This window comes from Protomyctophum parallelum (assembly GCF_964188405.1).
Source record: "Protomyctophum parallelum genome assembly, chromosome: 5".
NCBI classification, from domain to species: Eukaryota; Metazoa; Chordata; class Actinopteri; order Myctophiformes; family Myctophidae; genus Protomyctophum; species Protomyctophum parallelum.
Genome location: NC_139702.1, coordinates 737,488 through 756,240, shown reverse-complemented (window position 1 = coordinate 756,240; position 18,753 = coordinate 737,488). Strand labels below are relative to the sequence as shown.

Below are 18,753 nucleotides of genomic sequence, written 5' to 3'. Positions count from 1 at the left end.
TGTGTTATTCTGTGGTAGACTGTTACATTCTGCCATCTGAATGTGTGTTATTCTGTGGTAGACTGTTACATTCTGCCATCTGAATGTGTGTTATTCTGTGGTAAACTGTTACATTCTGCCATCTGAATGTGTGTTATTCTGTGGTAGACTGTTACATTCTGCCATCTGAATGTGTGTTATTCTGTGGTAGACTGTTACATTCTGCCATCTGAATGTGTGTTATTCTGTGGTAGACTGTTACATTCTGCCATCTGAATGTGTGTTATTCTGTGGTAGACTGTTACATTCTGCCCTCTGAATGTGTGTTATTCTGTGGTAGACTGTTACATTCTGCCATCTGAATGTGTGTTATTCTGTGGTAGACTGTTACATTCTGCCCTCTGAATGTGTGTTATTCTGTGGTAGACTGTTACATTCTGCCATCGCCGCCACGCCAACTGAGATGTTAAGAACACTGTAGGAGAGAGAAAGCAACAATATCTCATCACACAGACAGAGAGGATTAATGTGCTTATACCTTAAAACACACACACACACACACACACACACACACACACACACACACACACACCACAAATACAGTACATCGCATGCATTCACTGGCGAGAGAGAGAGAGAGAGAGAGAGAGAGAGAGAGACTTGATAATGAGGGTTACGTAACAAAAGTGTTTCATGTCCAATTGTCTCTCATGCATATGAGACATGCTATCAAGACTGTGGCACTCTCTCTCTCTCTCTCTCACACACACACACACACACACACACACACACACACACACACACACACACACACACACACACACACACACACACACACCACATGCATATATGGTACCGTATATAATCCATCTATATCACACTTTTAAAAGCCATCAGCCAAGCTGGTGCAGAACACATAGGGAGTGCTGCCATAGTTTAGTCCAAGCTGGTGCAGAACACATAGGGAGTGCTGCCATAGTTTAGTCCAATATCATTAGCTAATGAGTTTACCACTTAAGCCTCACTATGTAACTTTTTGTTTAATGAAATTATTTAATTATTATAATGATGTTAATACGATATAACTTCTACAATCTGTATATGGTAGAGTATGTTAATGCAATATGTATGCTAGAGTATGGAAATACAATATATATAATGTATACAATATGTATGGTAGAGTATTCTGATAATTTCTACAATTGGGATGGTTGTATTTTGTCTCCCTGCTTTTCTAAGAAATGGTAAATGGTAAATGGTGCATTTATATAGCGCCTTTATCCAAGGCGCTTTACAGAGATTGTGCATTACATTCACCCATTCACACACACATTCATACACCGATGGCAGCGGAAACCATGCAAGGCACCAACTAGCACATCGGGAGCAATTAGGGCAGGGGTCCTCAACTAGAAATGATGAAGGTCCACAAATATTTTTTTGAATAAGACCTTGGTCCGGTCCCATGCGTGGCGTCCATCGGAGAGCGGGGCTCTATGCCCGTTTAGTATGGTCAAGCCAAGCTTATACAAATCAGATCCCCTTCCAACCAACCAATAATGGGGTGCAGAGTGCAGGCCCGGAGTGGAACTCCAAATCAGGCCGGGAGTTATACGCCCTGGCAGGCCACACTGCGCGCGCGCGTAGCGCGCGCCAGAATTTTGGGGGCCCTTGGGGGACATTTTGGGGGGCTTTGCAGCAATTTCACATGAGAAATGTACCATCTGATGTTATTTATATTATTAACTTTTACAAAAAAAAAAAAAAGAGCGGACAGCGGTCCGCCAGTTGAGTACCCCTGAATTAGGGGTTCAGTGTCTTTGCTCAAGGACACTTCGACAGTAACTCTGGGGGAGCCCGGGTTCGAACTGGCAACCTTACGGTTACCATCCAGGCACTCTACCCCTGAGCCACCGCCGCCCTAAGACATATTGATAGTGTCAAAGGTCATGGGTCACCTAGACACAGGATCTGACACCAATTTTAACCTGATGGTCAAGATTCAATTCATCCTCCGGACATGCAGGCTGGCTCTATTAGCTCAATGGTTACTATGTCAGCACAAACCGGGTTCAAATCCGAAGAGAAACACAGATATTCTCTTGAGGAGGTCTCTCTAGATCAAAATGGACTATATCTTCCTAAATATGTGGTGAGACATAAGCCAAATTCCAATACCCAGAATCTCGGCTACTCGCTCACTCTCACTCAGTCACTCCAGCAAGGTGGTGTTATGGTGGAATTGGTGACCTGCTGAAATATGTGACAACCGTGTAGACAATCACATAATGTAAATGTGTCCTAATGTCAATTGTTGCAGTTTGTTCATTAGCAGAGTTCAACCTAACTGTATTTAGGCCATGTATTTAAAGACTTCCATGTAATAGTTGTGTGAACAAGATGGTCACATATTTGGCAGGTCACCAATTTCACCGTCATTTGCCATGCTGGAGTGAGCGAGTGTGAGTGAGCGAGTGGCCGAGATATTGGGTATTGGAATTTGGCTTAAGGCAGCTGATGTACCGACATCCTGTTTCAGTTGAGGTCAAGGTCACCACTTCCTGTGTACCTTGGGTAGAGAGGTCCTGGATCCCGAGCTCTGTGTCGTCATGGTGAGCACGGTGGTGATGCCCAGGGCCACCCTGGCCGGAGCAGCGTCCATGTTGATCCAGAAAGATACCTGTAACGCCATGAAATGTAATAATTGCTGAACATCCCAAAGTAGTAGTCGTGCATCATTGTATAACACGGAAGACAATGTATTGACTGGCCTCAAGTATACAGCCTGCCTGCTGCTATATTATAAATCACAACATTGTCATTGATCCTGGCGACGAACGGTTATAGATTCATGGTCGGGAAAACTTGGGATTCCCTTCTCGCGTACCAGTGGGACATGTCCCATATACCAGTACTAAATTTGGGGATTTGACGATATTCTTTTGCTGAATGCGGCGAATGTGGTTGAGTGCATTGTGAGTACACTAGAGGTTCCCTCAGATCTAGTAACCTCTCTCTCCCCCTCTCCTCCCCTGCTCTCTCTCCCCCTCTCTTCCCCTGCTGCTCTCTCTCCCCCTCTCCTCCCCTGCTCTCTCTCCCCCTCTCTTCCCCTGCTGCTCTCTCTCCCCCTCTCCTCCCCTGCTCTCTCTCCCCCAGACCTCATACTATTTCTGAGGGCCTCCCATACAGCTTTTTGTCCTAACTCTGAGCAAATCGCCTTTTTGTGCCAACACAAACATTAAGTGCCCTTGACAATGAAAGGAGAATTTACGTCATATGTGTCTGAGCAAATCGACATGTTACGTCATGATAATGTACGATGATAAGAGCGCCCCTCACTTCACATGTGTGTGATCTTTTTCATCTATACGTTCCCACTTATATAGGCTATAGGCACAAACTCTATCTCTCTCTCTCTCTCTCTCTCTCTCTCTCTCTCTCTCTCTCTCTCTCTCTCTCTCTCTCTCTCTCTGTTTGAGAACCACTGATTTAGAATGCATTTGTATTATCAGCCTCAGATCATGATGGGTTAAAGTTATTACAAGAACCAGATTGACCTAAAATACCAGCAGTATGACTCCCTGAGGAGGTCGTGTGCACGCATCCGCCTGTGTGACGGCAGACTGCTGGGCGAGTGCTGGCGCTTTGGCATGGGGGAGTCAGATCAACATATGGAATTAATTCTGTATATATATGGAGCATGTCTTGAGTGTACAGGGTATGATCGAGGTCAGATCAACATATGGAATGTCAGAACAGCTCAGCTCCATATATGGAGATCTAAGGGTGGCAGCGGGGGCAGTGTCTTGAGTGTACAGGGTTTGAGGAGGTCAGATGAGGTCAGATCAACATATGGAAAATTCATTATGTATTGGCCAAATATGGAGCTTGTCACGATGTGTGACGGACTGACTGACAGGTTTTGCAGGTTTTCATAGTAAACTGCGACTGTATAACTGTAGACGGGGCTACCCCAGGACTGTATAACTGTAGACAGGGCTACCCCAGGGCTGTATAACTGTAGACGGGGCTACCCCAGGACTGTATAACTGTAGACAGGGCTACCCCAGGGCTGTATAACTGTAGACAGGGCTACCCCAGGACTGTATAACTGTAGACAGGACTACCCCAGGACTGTATAACTGTAGACAGGGCTACCCCAGGACTGTATAACTGTAGACGGGGCTACCCCAGGACTGTATAACTGTAGACAGGACTACCCCAGGACTGTATAACTGTAGACAGGACTACCCCAGGACTGTATAACTGTAGACGGGGCTACCCCAGGACTGTATAACTGTAGACGGGGCTACCCCAGGACTGTATAACTGTAGACAGGACTACCCCAGGACTGTATAACTGTAGACAGGGCTACCCCAGGACTGTATAACTGTAGACGGGGCTACCCCAGGACTGTATAACTGTAGACGGGGCTACCCCAGGACTGTATAACTGTAGACAGGACTACCCCAGGACTGTATAACTGTAGACGGGGCTACCCCAGGACTGTATAACTGTAGACAGGACTACCCCAGGACTGTATAACTGTAGACAGGGCTACCCCAGGGCTGTATAACTGTAGACAGGACTACCCCAGGACTGTATAACTGTAGACGGGACTACCCCAGGACTGTATAACTGTAGACGGGGCTACCCCAGGACTGTATAACTGTAGACAGGACTACCCCAGGGCTGTATAACTGTAGACAGGACTACCCCAGGACTGTATAACTGTAGACAGGGCTACCCCAGGGCTGTATAACTGTAGACAGGGCTACCCCAGGACTGTATAACTGTAGACAGGACTACCCCAGGACTGTATAACTGTAGACAGGACTACCCCAGGACTGTATAACTGTAGACGGGACTACCCCAGGACTGTATAACTGTAGACGGGACTACCCCAGGACTGTATAACTGTAGACGGGGCTACCCCAGGACTGTATAACTGTAGACAGGACTACCCCAGGACTGTATAACTGCAGACGGGGCTACCCCAGGACTGTATAACTGTAGACGGGGCTACCCCAGGGCTGTATAACTGTAGACGGGGCTACCCCAGGACTGTATAACTGTAGACGGGGCTACCCCAGGACTGTATAACTGTAGACAGGGCTACCCCAGGACTGTATAACTGTAGACGGGGCTACCCCAGGACTGTATAACTGTAGACGGGGCTACCCCAGGACTGTATAACTGTAGACGGGGCTACCCCAGGACTGTATAACTGTAGACGGGGCTACCCCAGGACTGTATAACTGTAGACAGGGCTACCCCAGGACTGTATAACTGTAGACGGGGCTACCCCAGGACTGTATAACTGTAGACAGGGCTACCCCAGGACTGTATAACTGTAGACGGGGCTACCCCAGGACTGTATAACTGTAGACGGGGCTACCCCAGGACTGTATAACTGTAGACAGGACTACCCCAGGACTGTATAACTGTAGACAGGGCTACCCCAGGGCTGTATAACTGTAGACAGGACTACCCCAGGACTGTATAACTGTAGACAGGGCTACCCCAGGACTGTATAACTGTAGACGGGGCTACCCCAGGACTGTATAACTGTAGACAGGACTACCCCAGGACTGTATAACTGTAGACAGGACTACCCCAGGACTGTATAACTGTAGACAGGGCTACCCCAGGACTGTATAACTGTAGACGGGGCTACCCACCCAGGACTGTATAACTGTAGACAGGGCTACCCCAGGACTGTATAACTGTAGACAGGGCTACCCCAGGACTGTATAACTGTAGACGGGGCTACCCCAGGACTGTATAACTGTAGACGGGGCTACCCCAGGACTGTATAACTGTAGACGGGGCTACCCCAGGGCTGTATAACTGTAGACGGGGCTACCCACCCAGGACTGTATAACTGTAGACAGGGCTACCCCAGGACTGTATAACTGTAGACGGGGCTACCCCAGGACTGTATAACTGTAGACGGGGCTACCCCAGGACTGTATAACTGTAGACGGGGCTACCCCAGGGCTGTATAACTGTAGACGGGGCTACCCACCCAGGACTGTATAACTGTAGACGGGGCTACCCACCCAGGGCTGTATAACTGTAGACAGGACTACCCCAGGACTGTATAACTGTAGACAGGGCTACCCCAGGACTGTATAACTGTAGACGGGGCTACCCCAGGACTGTATAACTGTAGACGGGGCTACCCCAGGACTGTATAACTGTAGACAGGGCTACCCCAGGACTGTATAACTGTAGACGGGGCTACCCCAGGACTGTATAACTGTAGACAGGACTACCCCAGGACTGTATAACTGTAGACAGGGCTACCCCAGGACTGTATAACTGTAGACGGGGCTACCCCAGGACTGTATAACTGTAGACAGGGCTACCCCAGGACTGTATAACTGTAGACAGGGCTACCCCAGGGCTGTATAACTGTAGACGGGGCTACCCCAGGACTGTATAACTGTAGACGGGGCTACCCCAGGACTGTATAACTGTAGACGGGGCTACCCCAGGACTGTATAACTGTAGACGGGGCTACCCCAGGACTGTATAACTGTAGACGGGGCTACCCCAGGACTGTATAACTGTAGACGGGGCTACCCCAGGACTGTATAACTGTAGACGGGGCTACCCCAGGACTGTATAACTGTAGACGGGGCTACCCACCCAGGGCTGTATAACTGTAGACAGGACTACCCCAGGACTGTATAACTGTAGACGGGGCTACCCCAGGACTGTATAACTGTAGACGGGGCTACCCCAGGACTGTATAACTGTAGACGGGGCTACCCCAGGACTGTATAACTGTAGACGGGGCTACCCACCCAGGACTGTATAACTGTAGACGGGGCTACCCCAGGACTGTATAACTGTAGACGGGGCTACCCCAGGACTGTATAACTGTAGACGGGGCTACCCCAGGACTGTATAACTGTAGACGGGGCTACCCCAGGACTGTATAACTGTAGACGGGGCTACCCCAGGACTGTATAACTGTAGACAGGGCTACCCCAGGACTGTATAACTGTAGACAGGGCTACCCCAGGACTGTATAACTGTAGACGGGGCTACCCCAGGGCTGTATAACTGTAGACAGGGCTACCCCAGGACTGTATAACTGTAGACAGGGCTACCCCACCCAGGACTGTATAACTGTAGACGGGGCTACCCCAGGACTGTATAACTGTAGACGGGGCTACCCCAGGACTGTATAACTGTAGACGGGGCTACCCCAGGACTGTATAACTGTAGACGGGGCTACCCCAGGACTGTATAACTGTAGACGGGGCTACCCACCCAGGACTGTATAACTGTAGACAGGACTACCCCAGGACTGTATAACTGTAGACAGGGCTACCCCAGGGCTGTATAACTGTAGACAGGGCTACCCCAGGACTGTATAACTGTAGACGGGGCTACCCCAGGACTGTATAACTGTAGACGGGGCTACCCCAGGACTGTATAACTGTAGACGGGGCTACCCACCCAGGACAGGATGACGATGAGAAGAGATGGGATGTACATCTGGATCAGGTAGTATCCCATCTGACGCTCCAGGTGGAACCGCACCTCGATGCAGGTGAATTTACCTGCACACACACACACACACACACACACACACACACACACACACACACACACACACACACACACACACACACACACACACACACATATACAAATACAAATATTTTTAACTCAAATCTTTGCTTCTGGGGGTCCCTGGAACATAATAAATCGGCAGCCAAATACATACTTTTGAGGGTCCTTGACATGACATTTTTGAGAACCACTCAAATAGTTAAGGATTTAGAAGACATTTGTAGAATCGGCCTCAGGTCTTAATGGTAGTGTGTAAACTATGGTACAAAAGACCTCCTCTGGTGGTATGAGAAATCTTCCCGAAAATGAAAAAGGAGGGGGTGTGGGGGGGGGGGTGTTGTGCCGAGCACTGCCCAACGAAACGTTCACGGATCACAACAAACTAAACGGACCTACAGTCCGTGTGTGACTGTCTGTCTGTCCGTCCGTCCGCCCGTCCGCCCGTCCGTCCGAGAATCAGAATCAGAAGACTTTATTGGAGGTGGTACTTGGTGAAACAAGGTTGAGAACCACTGCTTTAGAGAGAAACACAGTGAGTTCTCCCACCCTCCCTCGGGCCTACGGATGTGGGCCAATTAGGATTGCTCGGAAAATGTGTCCCTCGTGAACCCATCTCAGCTGGCACAAAGTGTCTCCTCTGCATGTGACCCATCCTAACTGCTAGTGGCCTTAAGGCCAGTGAGCAGGAATATGTCCTTACCCATCATATCTGTGTGCACCAAACCCATGAGAAAACACACATTAGGTCGGTCTCTCTCTCTATCACACACACACACACACGCACACACGCACGCACGCACGCACACACACATCAGCGCGCGGTACTCTATATTATCTCCATTTCGTCCAGGCTTCATCAAATATGTCTGTACTAGGATCAAATATTTTGGCCATGCGGAAAACACAAATGTGCACACACGCACACACACACACACACACACACACGCACACACACACACACACACACACACACACACACACACACACACACACACACACACACACACACACACACACACACACACACACACTGTGTACATTCGTATTGTTACAGTACGTCTCACTGCCCCTACAGCAGAAAAATAGGATTATGTGAAACACACACACACACACACTGATGTACTGTAAGCAATAAGCATGCAAAGCTTTTAAACTAATGGTGTGTGTGTGTGTAATTGTATTATTGACCAAATTGTCCCACAATGTTTTATGGTGAATATTTTGTTCACAGGATTTTCAATTGGGAAAAGATTCAGGTTTAGACATTTAGAGGGTAGGTTTAGGGGTTTAGAGGGTAGGTTTAGGGGTTTAGAGGGTAGGTTTAGGGGTTCAGGTTTAGACATTTAGAGGGTAGGTTTAGACATTTAGAGGGTAGGTTTAGACATTTAGAGGGTAGGTTTAGGGGTTTAGGTTTAGACATTTAGAGGGTAGGTTTAGACATTTAGAGGGTAGGTTTAGGGGTTCAGGTTTAGACATTTAGAGGGTAGGTTTAGACATTTAGAGGGTAGGTTTAGGGGTTCAGGTTTAGACATTTAGAGGGTAGGTTTAGGGGTTTAGGTTTAGACATTTAGAGGGTAGGTTTAGACATTTAGAGGGTAGGTTTAGGGGTTCAGGTGTAGACATTTAGAGGGTAGGTTTAGGGGTTCAGGTTTAGACATTTAGAGGGTAGGTTTAGGGGTTTAGGTTTAGACATTTAGAGGGTAGGTTTAGGGGTTTAGGTTTGGACATTTAGAGGGTAGGTTTAGAGGGTAGGTTTAGGGGTTTAGGTTTAGACATTTAGAGGGTAGGTTTAGGGGTTTAGGTTTAGACATTTAGAGGGTAGGTTTAGGGGTTCAGGTTTAGACATTTAGAGGGTAGGTTTAGGGGTTCAGGTTTAGACATTTAGAGGGTAGGTTTAGGGGTTTAGGTTTAGACATTTAGAGGGTAGGTTTAGGGGTTTAGGTTTAGACATTTAGAGGGTAGGTTTAGGGGTTCAGGTTTAGACATTTAGAGGGTAGGTTTAGGGGTTCAGGTTTAGACATTTAGAGGGTAGGTTTAGGGGTTTAGGTTTAGACATTTAGAGGGTAGGTTTAGACGTTTAGAGGGTAGGTTTAGGGGTTCAGGTTTAGACATTTAGAGGGTAGGTTTAGGGGTTCAGGTTTAGACATTTAGAGGGTAGGTTTAGGGGTTCAGGTTTAGACATTTAGAGGGTAGGTTTAGGGGTTTAGGTTTAGACATTTAGAGGGTAGGTTTAGGGGTTCAGGTTTAGACATTTAGAGGGTAGGTTTAGGGGTTCAGGTTTAGACATTTAGAGGGTAGGTTTAGACATTTAGAGGGTAGGTTTAGGGGTTTAGAGGGTAGGTTTAGGGGTTTAGAGGGTAGGTTTAGGGGTTCAGGTTTAGACATTTAGAGGGTAGGTTTAGGGGTTTGGATTGGGTTTAGACATTTAGAGGGTAGGTTTAGGGGTTTAGAGGGTAGGTTTAGGGGTTCAGGTTTAGACATTTAGAGGGTAGGTTTAGACATTTAGAGGGTAGGTTTAGACATTTAGAGGGTAGGTTTAGACATTTAGAGGGTAGGTTTAGGGGTTTAGGTTTAGACATTTAGAGGGTAGGTTTAGACATTTAGAGGGTAGGTTTAGGGGTTCAGGTTTAGACATTTAGAGGGTAGGTTTAGACATTTAGAGGGTAGGTTTAGGGGTTCAGGTTTAGACATTTAGAGGGTAGGTTTAGGGGTTAGGTTTAGACATTTAGAGGGTAGGTTTAGACATTTAGAGGGTAGGTTTAGGGGTTCAGGTGTAGACATTTAGAGGGTAGGTTTAGGGGTTCAGGTTTAGACATTTAGAGGGTAGGTTTAGGGGTTTAGGTTTAGACATTTAGAGGGTAGGTTTAGGGGTTTAGGTTTAGACATTTAGAGGGTAGGTTTAGACGTTTAGAGGGTAGGTTTAGGGGTTTAGGTTTAGACATTTAGAGGGTAGGTTTAGGGGTTCAGGTTTAGACATTTAGAGGGTAGGTTTAGGGGTTCAGGTTTAGACATTTAGAGGGTAGGTTTAGGGGTTTAGGTTTAGACATTTAGAGGGTAGGTTTAGGGGTTCAGGTTTAGACATTTAGAGGGTAGGTTTAGGGGTTTAGGTTTAGACATTTAGAGGGTAGGTTTAGGGGTTCAGGTTTAGACATTTAGAGGGTAGGTTTAGGGGTTCAGGTTTAGACATTTAGAGGGTAGGTTTAGGGGTTCAGGTTTAGACATTTAGAGGGTAGGTTTAGGGGTTTAGGTTTAGACATTTAGAGGGTAGGTTTAGGGGTTTAGGTTTAGACATTTAGAGGGTAGGTTTAGACATTTAGAGGGTAGGTTTAGGGGTTTAGAGGGTAGGTTTAGGGGTTTAGGTTTAGACATTTAGAGGGTAGGTTTAGGGGTTCAGGTTTAGACATTTAGAGGGTAGGTTTAGGGGTTTAGCTTTAGACATTTAGAGGGTAGGTTTAGGGGTTTAGGTTTAGACATTTAGAAGGTAGGTTTAGGGGTTTAGGTTTAGACATTTAGAGGGTAGGTTTAGGCCTCTTTTAGACGGGGACCATCTCCATATAACACGTAAAAGTCCCGTTGCGTTCTCATTTATTCTTACCCTTTACATGAGAACGCACACGTTATGATATGATGTGCTATTTTGCTATACTGTCGCTAGGTGGCGATAACGGGCTGCCAAATAGACAGGTCACCCACGTACAAGAAGAAGAAACCTTCACGCAAGCCTGCGCAACACGGCTCTGGGCGCGCCACGGGATGGTATATATTGTATAATACATTAGGCTACATAAACGCTGCTGCCGCGGCTGCCGTCTATCACAAGGCTTTTTATTTACATCATGGTTTTACATTCAACATCACTGATGAGCAGCACTTTGTAGGCGAGGAGGGAGGCTTGTTCAGGAACTCCATTATATCATAATGATATGGCTCTGCATCAATGTAATAAACATATGCGCTGTGAGCCAACGTGAGCCATGATGTCATAAGTTTTGCGGATTCACCGTTTTGCCTGTTTATATGGAGACCATAGGATACGGCGTTCTCAAAGATTTCCACTCTGGGAGGCAGTTTCACTTCGATGCGTTTTCACCTCCTGAGAACACCGTTCTCGTCTAAATGACAGCGCTAAACGGTACTTTATTTTGCCGTTTTTTTTTTAACACCATCCTCGTGTAAATAGCACCTTAGACATTTAGAGGGTAGGTTTAGGGGTTCAGGTTTAGACATTTAGAGGGTAGGTTTAGGGGTTCAGGTTTAGACATTTAGAGGGTAGGTTTAGACATTTAGAGGGTAGGTTTAGGGGTTTAGAGGGTAGGTTTAGGGGTTTAGGTTTAGACATTTAGAGGGTAGGTTTAGGGGTTTAGAGGGTAGGTTTAGGGGTTTAGGTTTAGACATTTAGAGGGTAGGTTTAGGGGTTTAGAGGGTAGGTTTAGGGGTTCAGGTTTAGACATTTAGAGGGTAGGTTTAGGGGTTCAGGTTTAGACATTTAGAGGGTAGGTTTAGGGGTTCAGGTTTAGACATTTAGAGGGTAGGTTTAGGGGTTTAGACATTTAGAGGGTAGGTTTAGACATTTAGAGGGTAGGTTTAGGGGTTTAGAGGGTAGGTTTAGACATTTAGAGGTTAGGTTTAGGGGTTTAGAGGGTAGGTTTAGACATTTAGAGGGTAGGTTTAGACATTTAGAGGGTAGGTTTAGGGGTTCAGGTTTAGACATTTAGAGGGTAGGTTTAGGGGTTCAGGTTTAGACATTTAGAGGGTAGGTTTAGGGGTTTAGAGGGTAGGTTTAGGGGTTCAGGTTTAGACATTTAGAGGGTAGGTTTAGACATTTAGAGGGTAGGTTTAGGGGTTTAGAGGGTAGGTTTAGACATTTAGAGGGTAGGTTTAGGGGTTTAGAGGGTAGGTTTAGACATTTAGAGGGTAGGTTTAGACATTTAGAGGGTAGGTTTAGGGGTTCAGGTTTAGACATTTAGAGGGTAGGTTTAGGGGTTTAGAGGGTAGGTTTAGGGGTTCAGGTTTAGACATTTAGAGGGTAGGTTTAGGGGTTTAGGTTTAGACATTTAGAGGGTAGGTTTAGGGGTTCAGGTTTAGACATTTAGAGGGTAGGTTTAGGGGTTCAGGTTTAGACATTTAGAGGGTAGGTTTAGGGGTTCAGGTTTAGACATTTAGAGGGTAGGTTTAGGGGTTCAGGTTTAGACATTTAGAGGGTAGGTTTAGGGGTTTAGGTTTAGACATTTAGAGGGTAGGTTTAGGGGTTCAGGTTTAGACATTTAGAGGGTAGGTTTAGGGGTTTAGGTTTAGACATTTAGAGGGTAGGTTTAGGGGTTCAGGTTTAGACATTTAGAGGGTAGGTTTAGGGGTTCAGGTTTAGACATTTAGAGGGTAGGTTTAGGGGTTCAGGTTTAGACATTTAGAGGGTAGGTTTAGACATTTAGAGGGTAGGTTTAGGGGTTTAGGTTTAGACATTTAGAGGGTAGGTTTAGGGGTTCAGGTTTAGACATTTAGAGGGTAGGTTTGGACATTTAGAGGGTAGGTTTAGGGGTTTAGGTTTAGACATTTAGAGGGTAGGTTTAGGGGTTCAGGTTTAGACATTTAGAGGGTAGGTTTAGGGGTTTAGGTTTAGACATTTAGAGGGTAGGTTTAGGGGTTTAGGTTTAGACATTTAGAGGGTAGGTTTATGGGGTTCAGGTTTAGACATTTAGAGGGTAGGTTTAGGGGTTCAGGTTTAGACATTTAGAGGGTAGGTTTAGGGGTTCAGGTTTAGACATTTAGAGGGTAGGTTTAGGGGTTCAGGTTTAGACATTTAGACGGTAGGTTTAGGGGTTCAGGTTTAGACATTTAGAGGGTAGGTTTAGGGGTTCAGGTTTAGACATTTAGAGGGTAGGTTTAGGGGTTCAGGTTTAGACATTTAGAGGGTAGGTTTAGACATTTAGAGGGTAGGTTTAGGGGTTTAGAGGGTAGGTTTAGGGGTTCAGGTTTAGACATTTAGAGGGTAGGTTTAGGGGTTCAGGTTTAGACATTTAGAGGGTAGGTTTAGACATTTAGAGGGTAGGTTTAGGGGTTTAGAGGGTAGGTTTAGGGGTTCAGGTTTAGACATTTAGAGGGTAGGTTTAGGGGTTTGGATTGACTGAGGCCCAACATATGGGATGAACTTCGGCTGCAGGGAAAATCGGCCTGTGTTGATTCCTCTGATCATTCTGCTTCACATTTGAACAGAAAAATGCTGTTATTGGGGAGGATGTTTTAAAATTCACCATCAAGTACAATCTGTCAATTTGGTATGCTGACATCCATACTCCACTCTGTATGAACCATCATGATTCTGAATCCATTGTACACATAACTAATGGCTGTTATAGGCAGTTTGACTGTATGTACACATAACTAATGGCTGTTATAGGCAGTTTGACTGTATGGAGTGCCATATGTGTGTCCTTAGGTGTATTGAATCCTTGTACAGACTGATGGATGCAATGTGACAAATGCTTCCTGTGTGTGTGTGTGTGTGTGTGTGGGGGGTGGGGGGGGGGGGGGGGGGGTTGCGGGGGGGGTGTGAAAGCCACCAGCTATAGGCAGGAATGGAAGGATACATAATTGACAACGAGTGCAGAAGAAACACGCTTTTATCACTCCTCTCTCTCGCCGCGCATCTCTCTGGCATTGCTTCCGTGCCGCGGTAGTTTAGCTTTTTTGCTTTCATGTATTGTCTTTTTTTTCCACCTTGTTTCATGTTTTCCCTTTTTTTTTCATTTGTTGACAAAACTATTACTGTTGAACAGTTGAGTTGGCTGAACTTCTTTGAACCTGGTGTCCCTTCTAAAGTAAATACATAAATCATGTATTGATAAAACAAAATGATTATAATAAAATACAAAATACAAAAAAAGGGAATAATTTGGTAAAATATTAGTTCTGTATACATCGTCTCTGCCGGGTGGAAAACTGTTCTCTTTTCGTCATTCAAATAAATAAAAAAACAGCAAAAGTAGCAGATCTACAAGCCCAAAGTGCACCGCTTCGCACCTCATTTCGAGCTTGTAGATGTTCTACTTTTGATACTTTTGTGTGACGCTAGTTAGTATGATCAAGTAGGGCGGTAATTTAAACCACAAAAAGTTAGAATGAGAAGTGTAAATCGCATGGTGTGAGCTCGTGGTATGACTATTTGCAGCTATTTGCAATTGTATTGTTTCCAATTATATATAAAACATTTTTAAAGATGTTTTTTTTTTGTGGCTTTTGCCTTATGGAGGGATAGACAGTAGGCTGACAGGACATGGAGAGAGAGACGGTATGCAGTAAAGTCTGGATCGGGAGTGGAATAGAACCCGCGGCACCCTAACCCAGACTGGATTACCAGCCACGGTGCCTGGACCGCTGAGCCACGGCCCAGGCATTATATTACCTTTTAATTTGGGGGCGGCCATAGCTAAGTGCATGGTTCTCTAACTTTTCATATCGAGAACTCCCAAATTAGTGTTTGACCGCAGACCCTCCTCTGAAAATATTTGGTGCCCTAGGGACCCCCATACAAGATTGGTGCTGTTTAAAATGTCTAAAAACTATTGTGTTTTTTAAGAATATTTGAAAATACAATGTCTTGTGAGCTTGTAGATCGTTTATTTTCAAATAGCCAATTTTGGGTTAAAGTGTTTAAACAGATCTTTATTCCATATTAACCCATTCTGACCTGAGATCAGATTCATACGAGGTTTCCACTGGACACACACTGGTCTGATTAACCCCCTAACTGCCAGGGAGCATGTTTTACTTTACTCAAGTATTTCCAATTCCCAGTAGCCTATACTATACTCAACTGCATCTCACAGGTGCCTCTACTCCACTACAATTATTATTACAAAACATACATTAACCACTTCAGCCATATATATATATATACATATACACAAAGATTACAAATTTGTAAACATTAAACGTGACATTCTGTACAATAGTAGTGTAATTTTACTTTACATTTTGAATTCTTGGCTTTTACTTGTTGTAACAGAGTAGCCTATTTCTACATTGCAGTATTGATACTTGTATTTAAGTAAACATCTGAGTACTTTTTCCACCACTGGTGGTGATGAAGTAGGACATTAACTTATGGGGGAAAACATCAAAAGAAAAGTAAATCTGGAGATATGAGGTTTCTGCCCGACAGCAACGACAATGTGAAGCAGTGAAGCTGAAAGGCTTGATGTGATAATCATGTCTTAACAGGACTTGTTGTGGTTCCATTAAAACTCTTCCTACATAACTTGGAGAGAGATAAAAAGAAACCCCCCCCAAAAAAGTATGAAATGTAGAATTCCACTCAGCCAAACATACAGTAGCTAGTGTGCTTTTAGTGTGTCTTTTACATGCTCATGTGTCTACTGTACACAGTAGGTAGGCCAACAACTGCACTCATCGATGTCATTAACCAAACTCAGCTGTGTCATTTCACAGCTTTTTTCTTTCAGAAAACTCTTAGTGAGAACAGTGGTTCCCAGAATAGCAGATGTACAAAATGTACAAGCTTGTATACATCAGCACTTTTAAGTGTTTAAAATGCATGCAAGATGAAACCTGACTAGTCAATTTGACAATTAAATGTGACGAGTCACATCTGATAAGTCAGATTGTTTGCGTGCGTGCGCGTCAACCACAGTAAGGACAAGTGTGACAGAGGCTGAGTGCATACTGTACGTGTGACAGAGGCTGAGTGCATACTGTACGTGTGACAGAGGCTGAGTGCATACTGTACGTGTGACAGAGGCTGAGTGCATACTGTACGTGTGACAGAGGCTGTGTGCATACTGTACGTGTGACAGAGGCTGTGTGCATACTGTACGTGTGACAGAGGCTGAGTGCATACTGTACGTGTGACAGAGGCTGAGTGCAGTGGAATATAACAGCAGTGACAACAACACACATTAGTGAGTTGGGAGGAATGCATTGACATAACAACTACATTGGGGAGAGAAGTGGTAAGACATAATTGGCTACTGTAAATTGGAGTGAAAAAGTAGAGTAATTATTTTGCATTTGAGTACTTGATGAGGCTGATTCTACAAAAGGCAAACAAACAAACAAACAAAAAAGGACATGTTTCTATGTTAGTCGCCCCCCCCCCCCCCCTTCTCAAAATAGCACCCCCAGAAGCAAATATTTTGGTAAAAAAAAAAAAAAAGCTTAATGCACAAACTTTCACAATGAAAAATAAATAAATAAATAGCAGATCTACAAGTTCATATAGCAATACTGTATATGATGTGTATACTGTAGCAAGTGGTTAAAATTGGTTGAAATTCATCGGTTAATTGTGAAAAGTATTCTAGATGCAGACTGTTTACCGTTTACACATTACTGCCGAGGATTAATTAATGAATTCTTCCAAAAGCGCCAGTGTTTTTCAGTGTTTTTGTCCTATTGTGTCGACTCACGGGACCCGAGATGAGTCCTGAATGTAAGCGAAGGCTGTCTGTAGGGGCGGACTTTAGTTACGGCCCTTTAGATATAGCTTGTTTTGACCAAAAACGCAATCTGTGAATAGAATCCGAGATAAATGTAATTTTCTACATCTGATAATGTTGAGGCAGATGGAGGCAGAGTTTACACTTCCGGTTCATTTCCGGTTGTATTAGTCTCCTATAGCAACCTACAGTAGTATCATTCATACATATAGGCGAGAATCACTGAAAACACACAATTAGGACTTGGCCTACTTGGCTAGGTCATTTTTGTGTTTGGTTGCGTCGAGTGTTGAAGCTGATCTACAAGCTTGTAGATGATAATGATAATGAATATTATTTAAATAGCACCTTTCAAAACATGGTTCCAAAGTGCTGCACAGAGCAATGTTAAAAAACCACAGGCAGTATGAAAAAGACAAAAACAAATAGCATTTGAGTATGTACAATCACCTATAGAATGGTTAAGAAAAGCACTCTGTGAAGTAGAGGTACGTTTTCAAACGTGACTTAAACAGAGGCACGGATGTCTTAGTTGCACCAGCATCTAATATGTTCCTGTTTCTTCATATTAGTAAGCGAAACAAGCAGCAGAGTTCTGTATCAACTGTAGGCGGGATATGCGAGATCTGCTATTTTCAGAGAGCAACAAAGTGTAAAATCAGGTATTACGACGCCATGCAGAGCTTAATAAAAGGTGGAGCTTGCCAGAGCTGGACTGCGGAAGCTGCCGCTTGCGCTCTGGTACGTGCGTGCGTGCGTGCGTGCACGTGCGTTTGTGCGTGCGTGCGTAGGTATAGGATCCTATAGCTGCCAATCAAACAGCCAGGCACATAACGGGGGAATTAAGCACTGCAGCTAGTTAAGGTAACACCCACTAAAACCACAACAAACAGCTAGTTAAGGTAACACCCACCAAGACCACAACAAACAGCTAGTTAAGGTAACACCCACCAAAACCACAACAAACAGCTAGTTAAGGTAACACCCACCAAAACCACAACAAACAGCTAGTTAAGGTAACACCCACCAAAACCAAAACCACAACAAACAGCAAAACATTAATGAATGAACTACGATAGACTGTCGACTTTGTTAGGACCCAGGAGGATGTGTCTTTGCTTTGTTAGGACCCAGGAGGATGTGTCTTTGCTTTGTTAGGACCCAGGAGGATGTGTCTTTTCTTTGTTAGGACCCAGGAGGATGTGTCTTTGCTTTGTTAGGACAGGAGGATGTGTCTGTGCTTTGTTAGGACCCAGGAGGATGTGTCTGTGCTTTGTTAGGACCCAGGAGGATGTGTCTTTGCTTTGTTAGGACCCAGGAGGATGTGTCTGTGCTTTGTTAGGACCCAGGAGGTTGTCTTTGCTTTGTTAGGACCCAGGAGGATGTGTCTGTGCTTTGTTAGGACCCAGGAGGATGTGTCTGTGCTTTGTTAGGACCCAGGAGGATGTGTCTGTGCTTTGTTAGGACCCAGGAGGATGTGTCTTTGCTTTGTTAGGACCCAGGAGGATGTGTCTCTGCTTTGTTAGGACAGGAGGATGTGTCTGTGCTTTGTTAGGACCCAGGAGGATGTGTCTCTGCTTTGTTAGGACAGGAGGATGTGTCTGTGCTTTGTTAGGACCCAGGAGGATGTGTCTGTGCTTTGTTAGGACCCAGGAGGATGTGTCTTTGCTTTGTTAGGACCCAGGAGGATGTGTCTTTGCTTTGTTAGGACCCAGGAGGTTGTCTTTGCTTT

At 45.0% G+C, this 18,753-nt stretch overlaps 1 protein-coding gene across 1 annotated transcript in view; it reads right to left on the bottom strand.

Moving 5' to 3' along the window:
- LOC310859182 (glycine receptor subunit alphaZ1-like) overlaps positions 1-18,753 on the bottom strand; it is a gene marked incomplete at both ends in the record, with an annotated part of 113,571 nt that overhangs the window by 19,393 nt on the left and 75,425 nt on the right. Inside the window, 2 exons of the mRNA XM_083765583.1 lie at positions 2,549-2,659; positions 7,453-7,556. Of these exons, the coding sequence (XP_083621709.1) occupies positions 2,549-2,659; positions 7,453-7,556 (215 nt within the window). The remainder of the gene's footprint in view (positions 1-2,548; positions 2,660-7,452; positions 7,557-18,753) is intronic.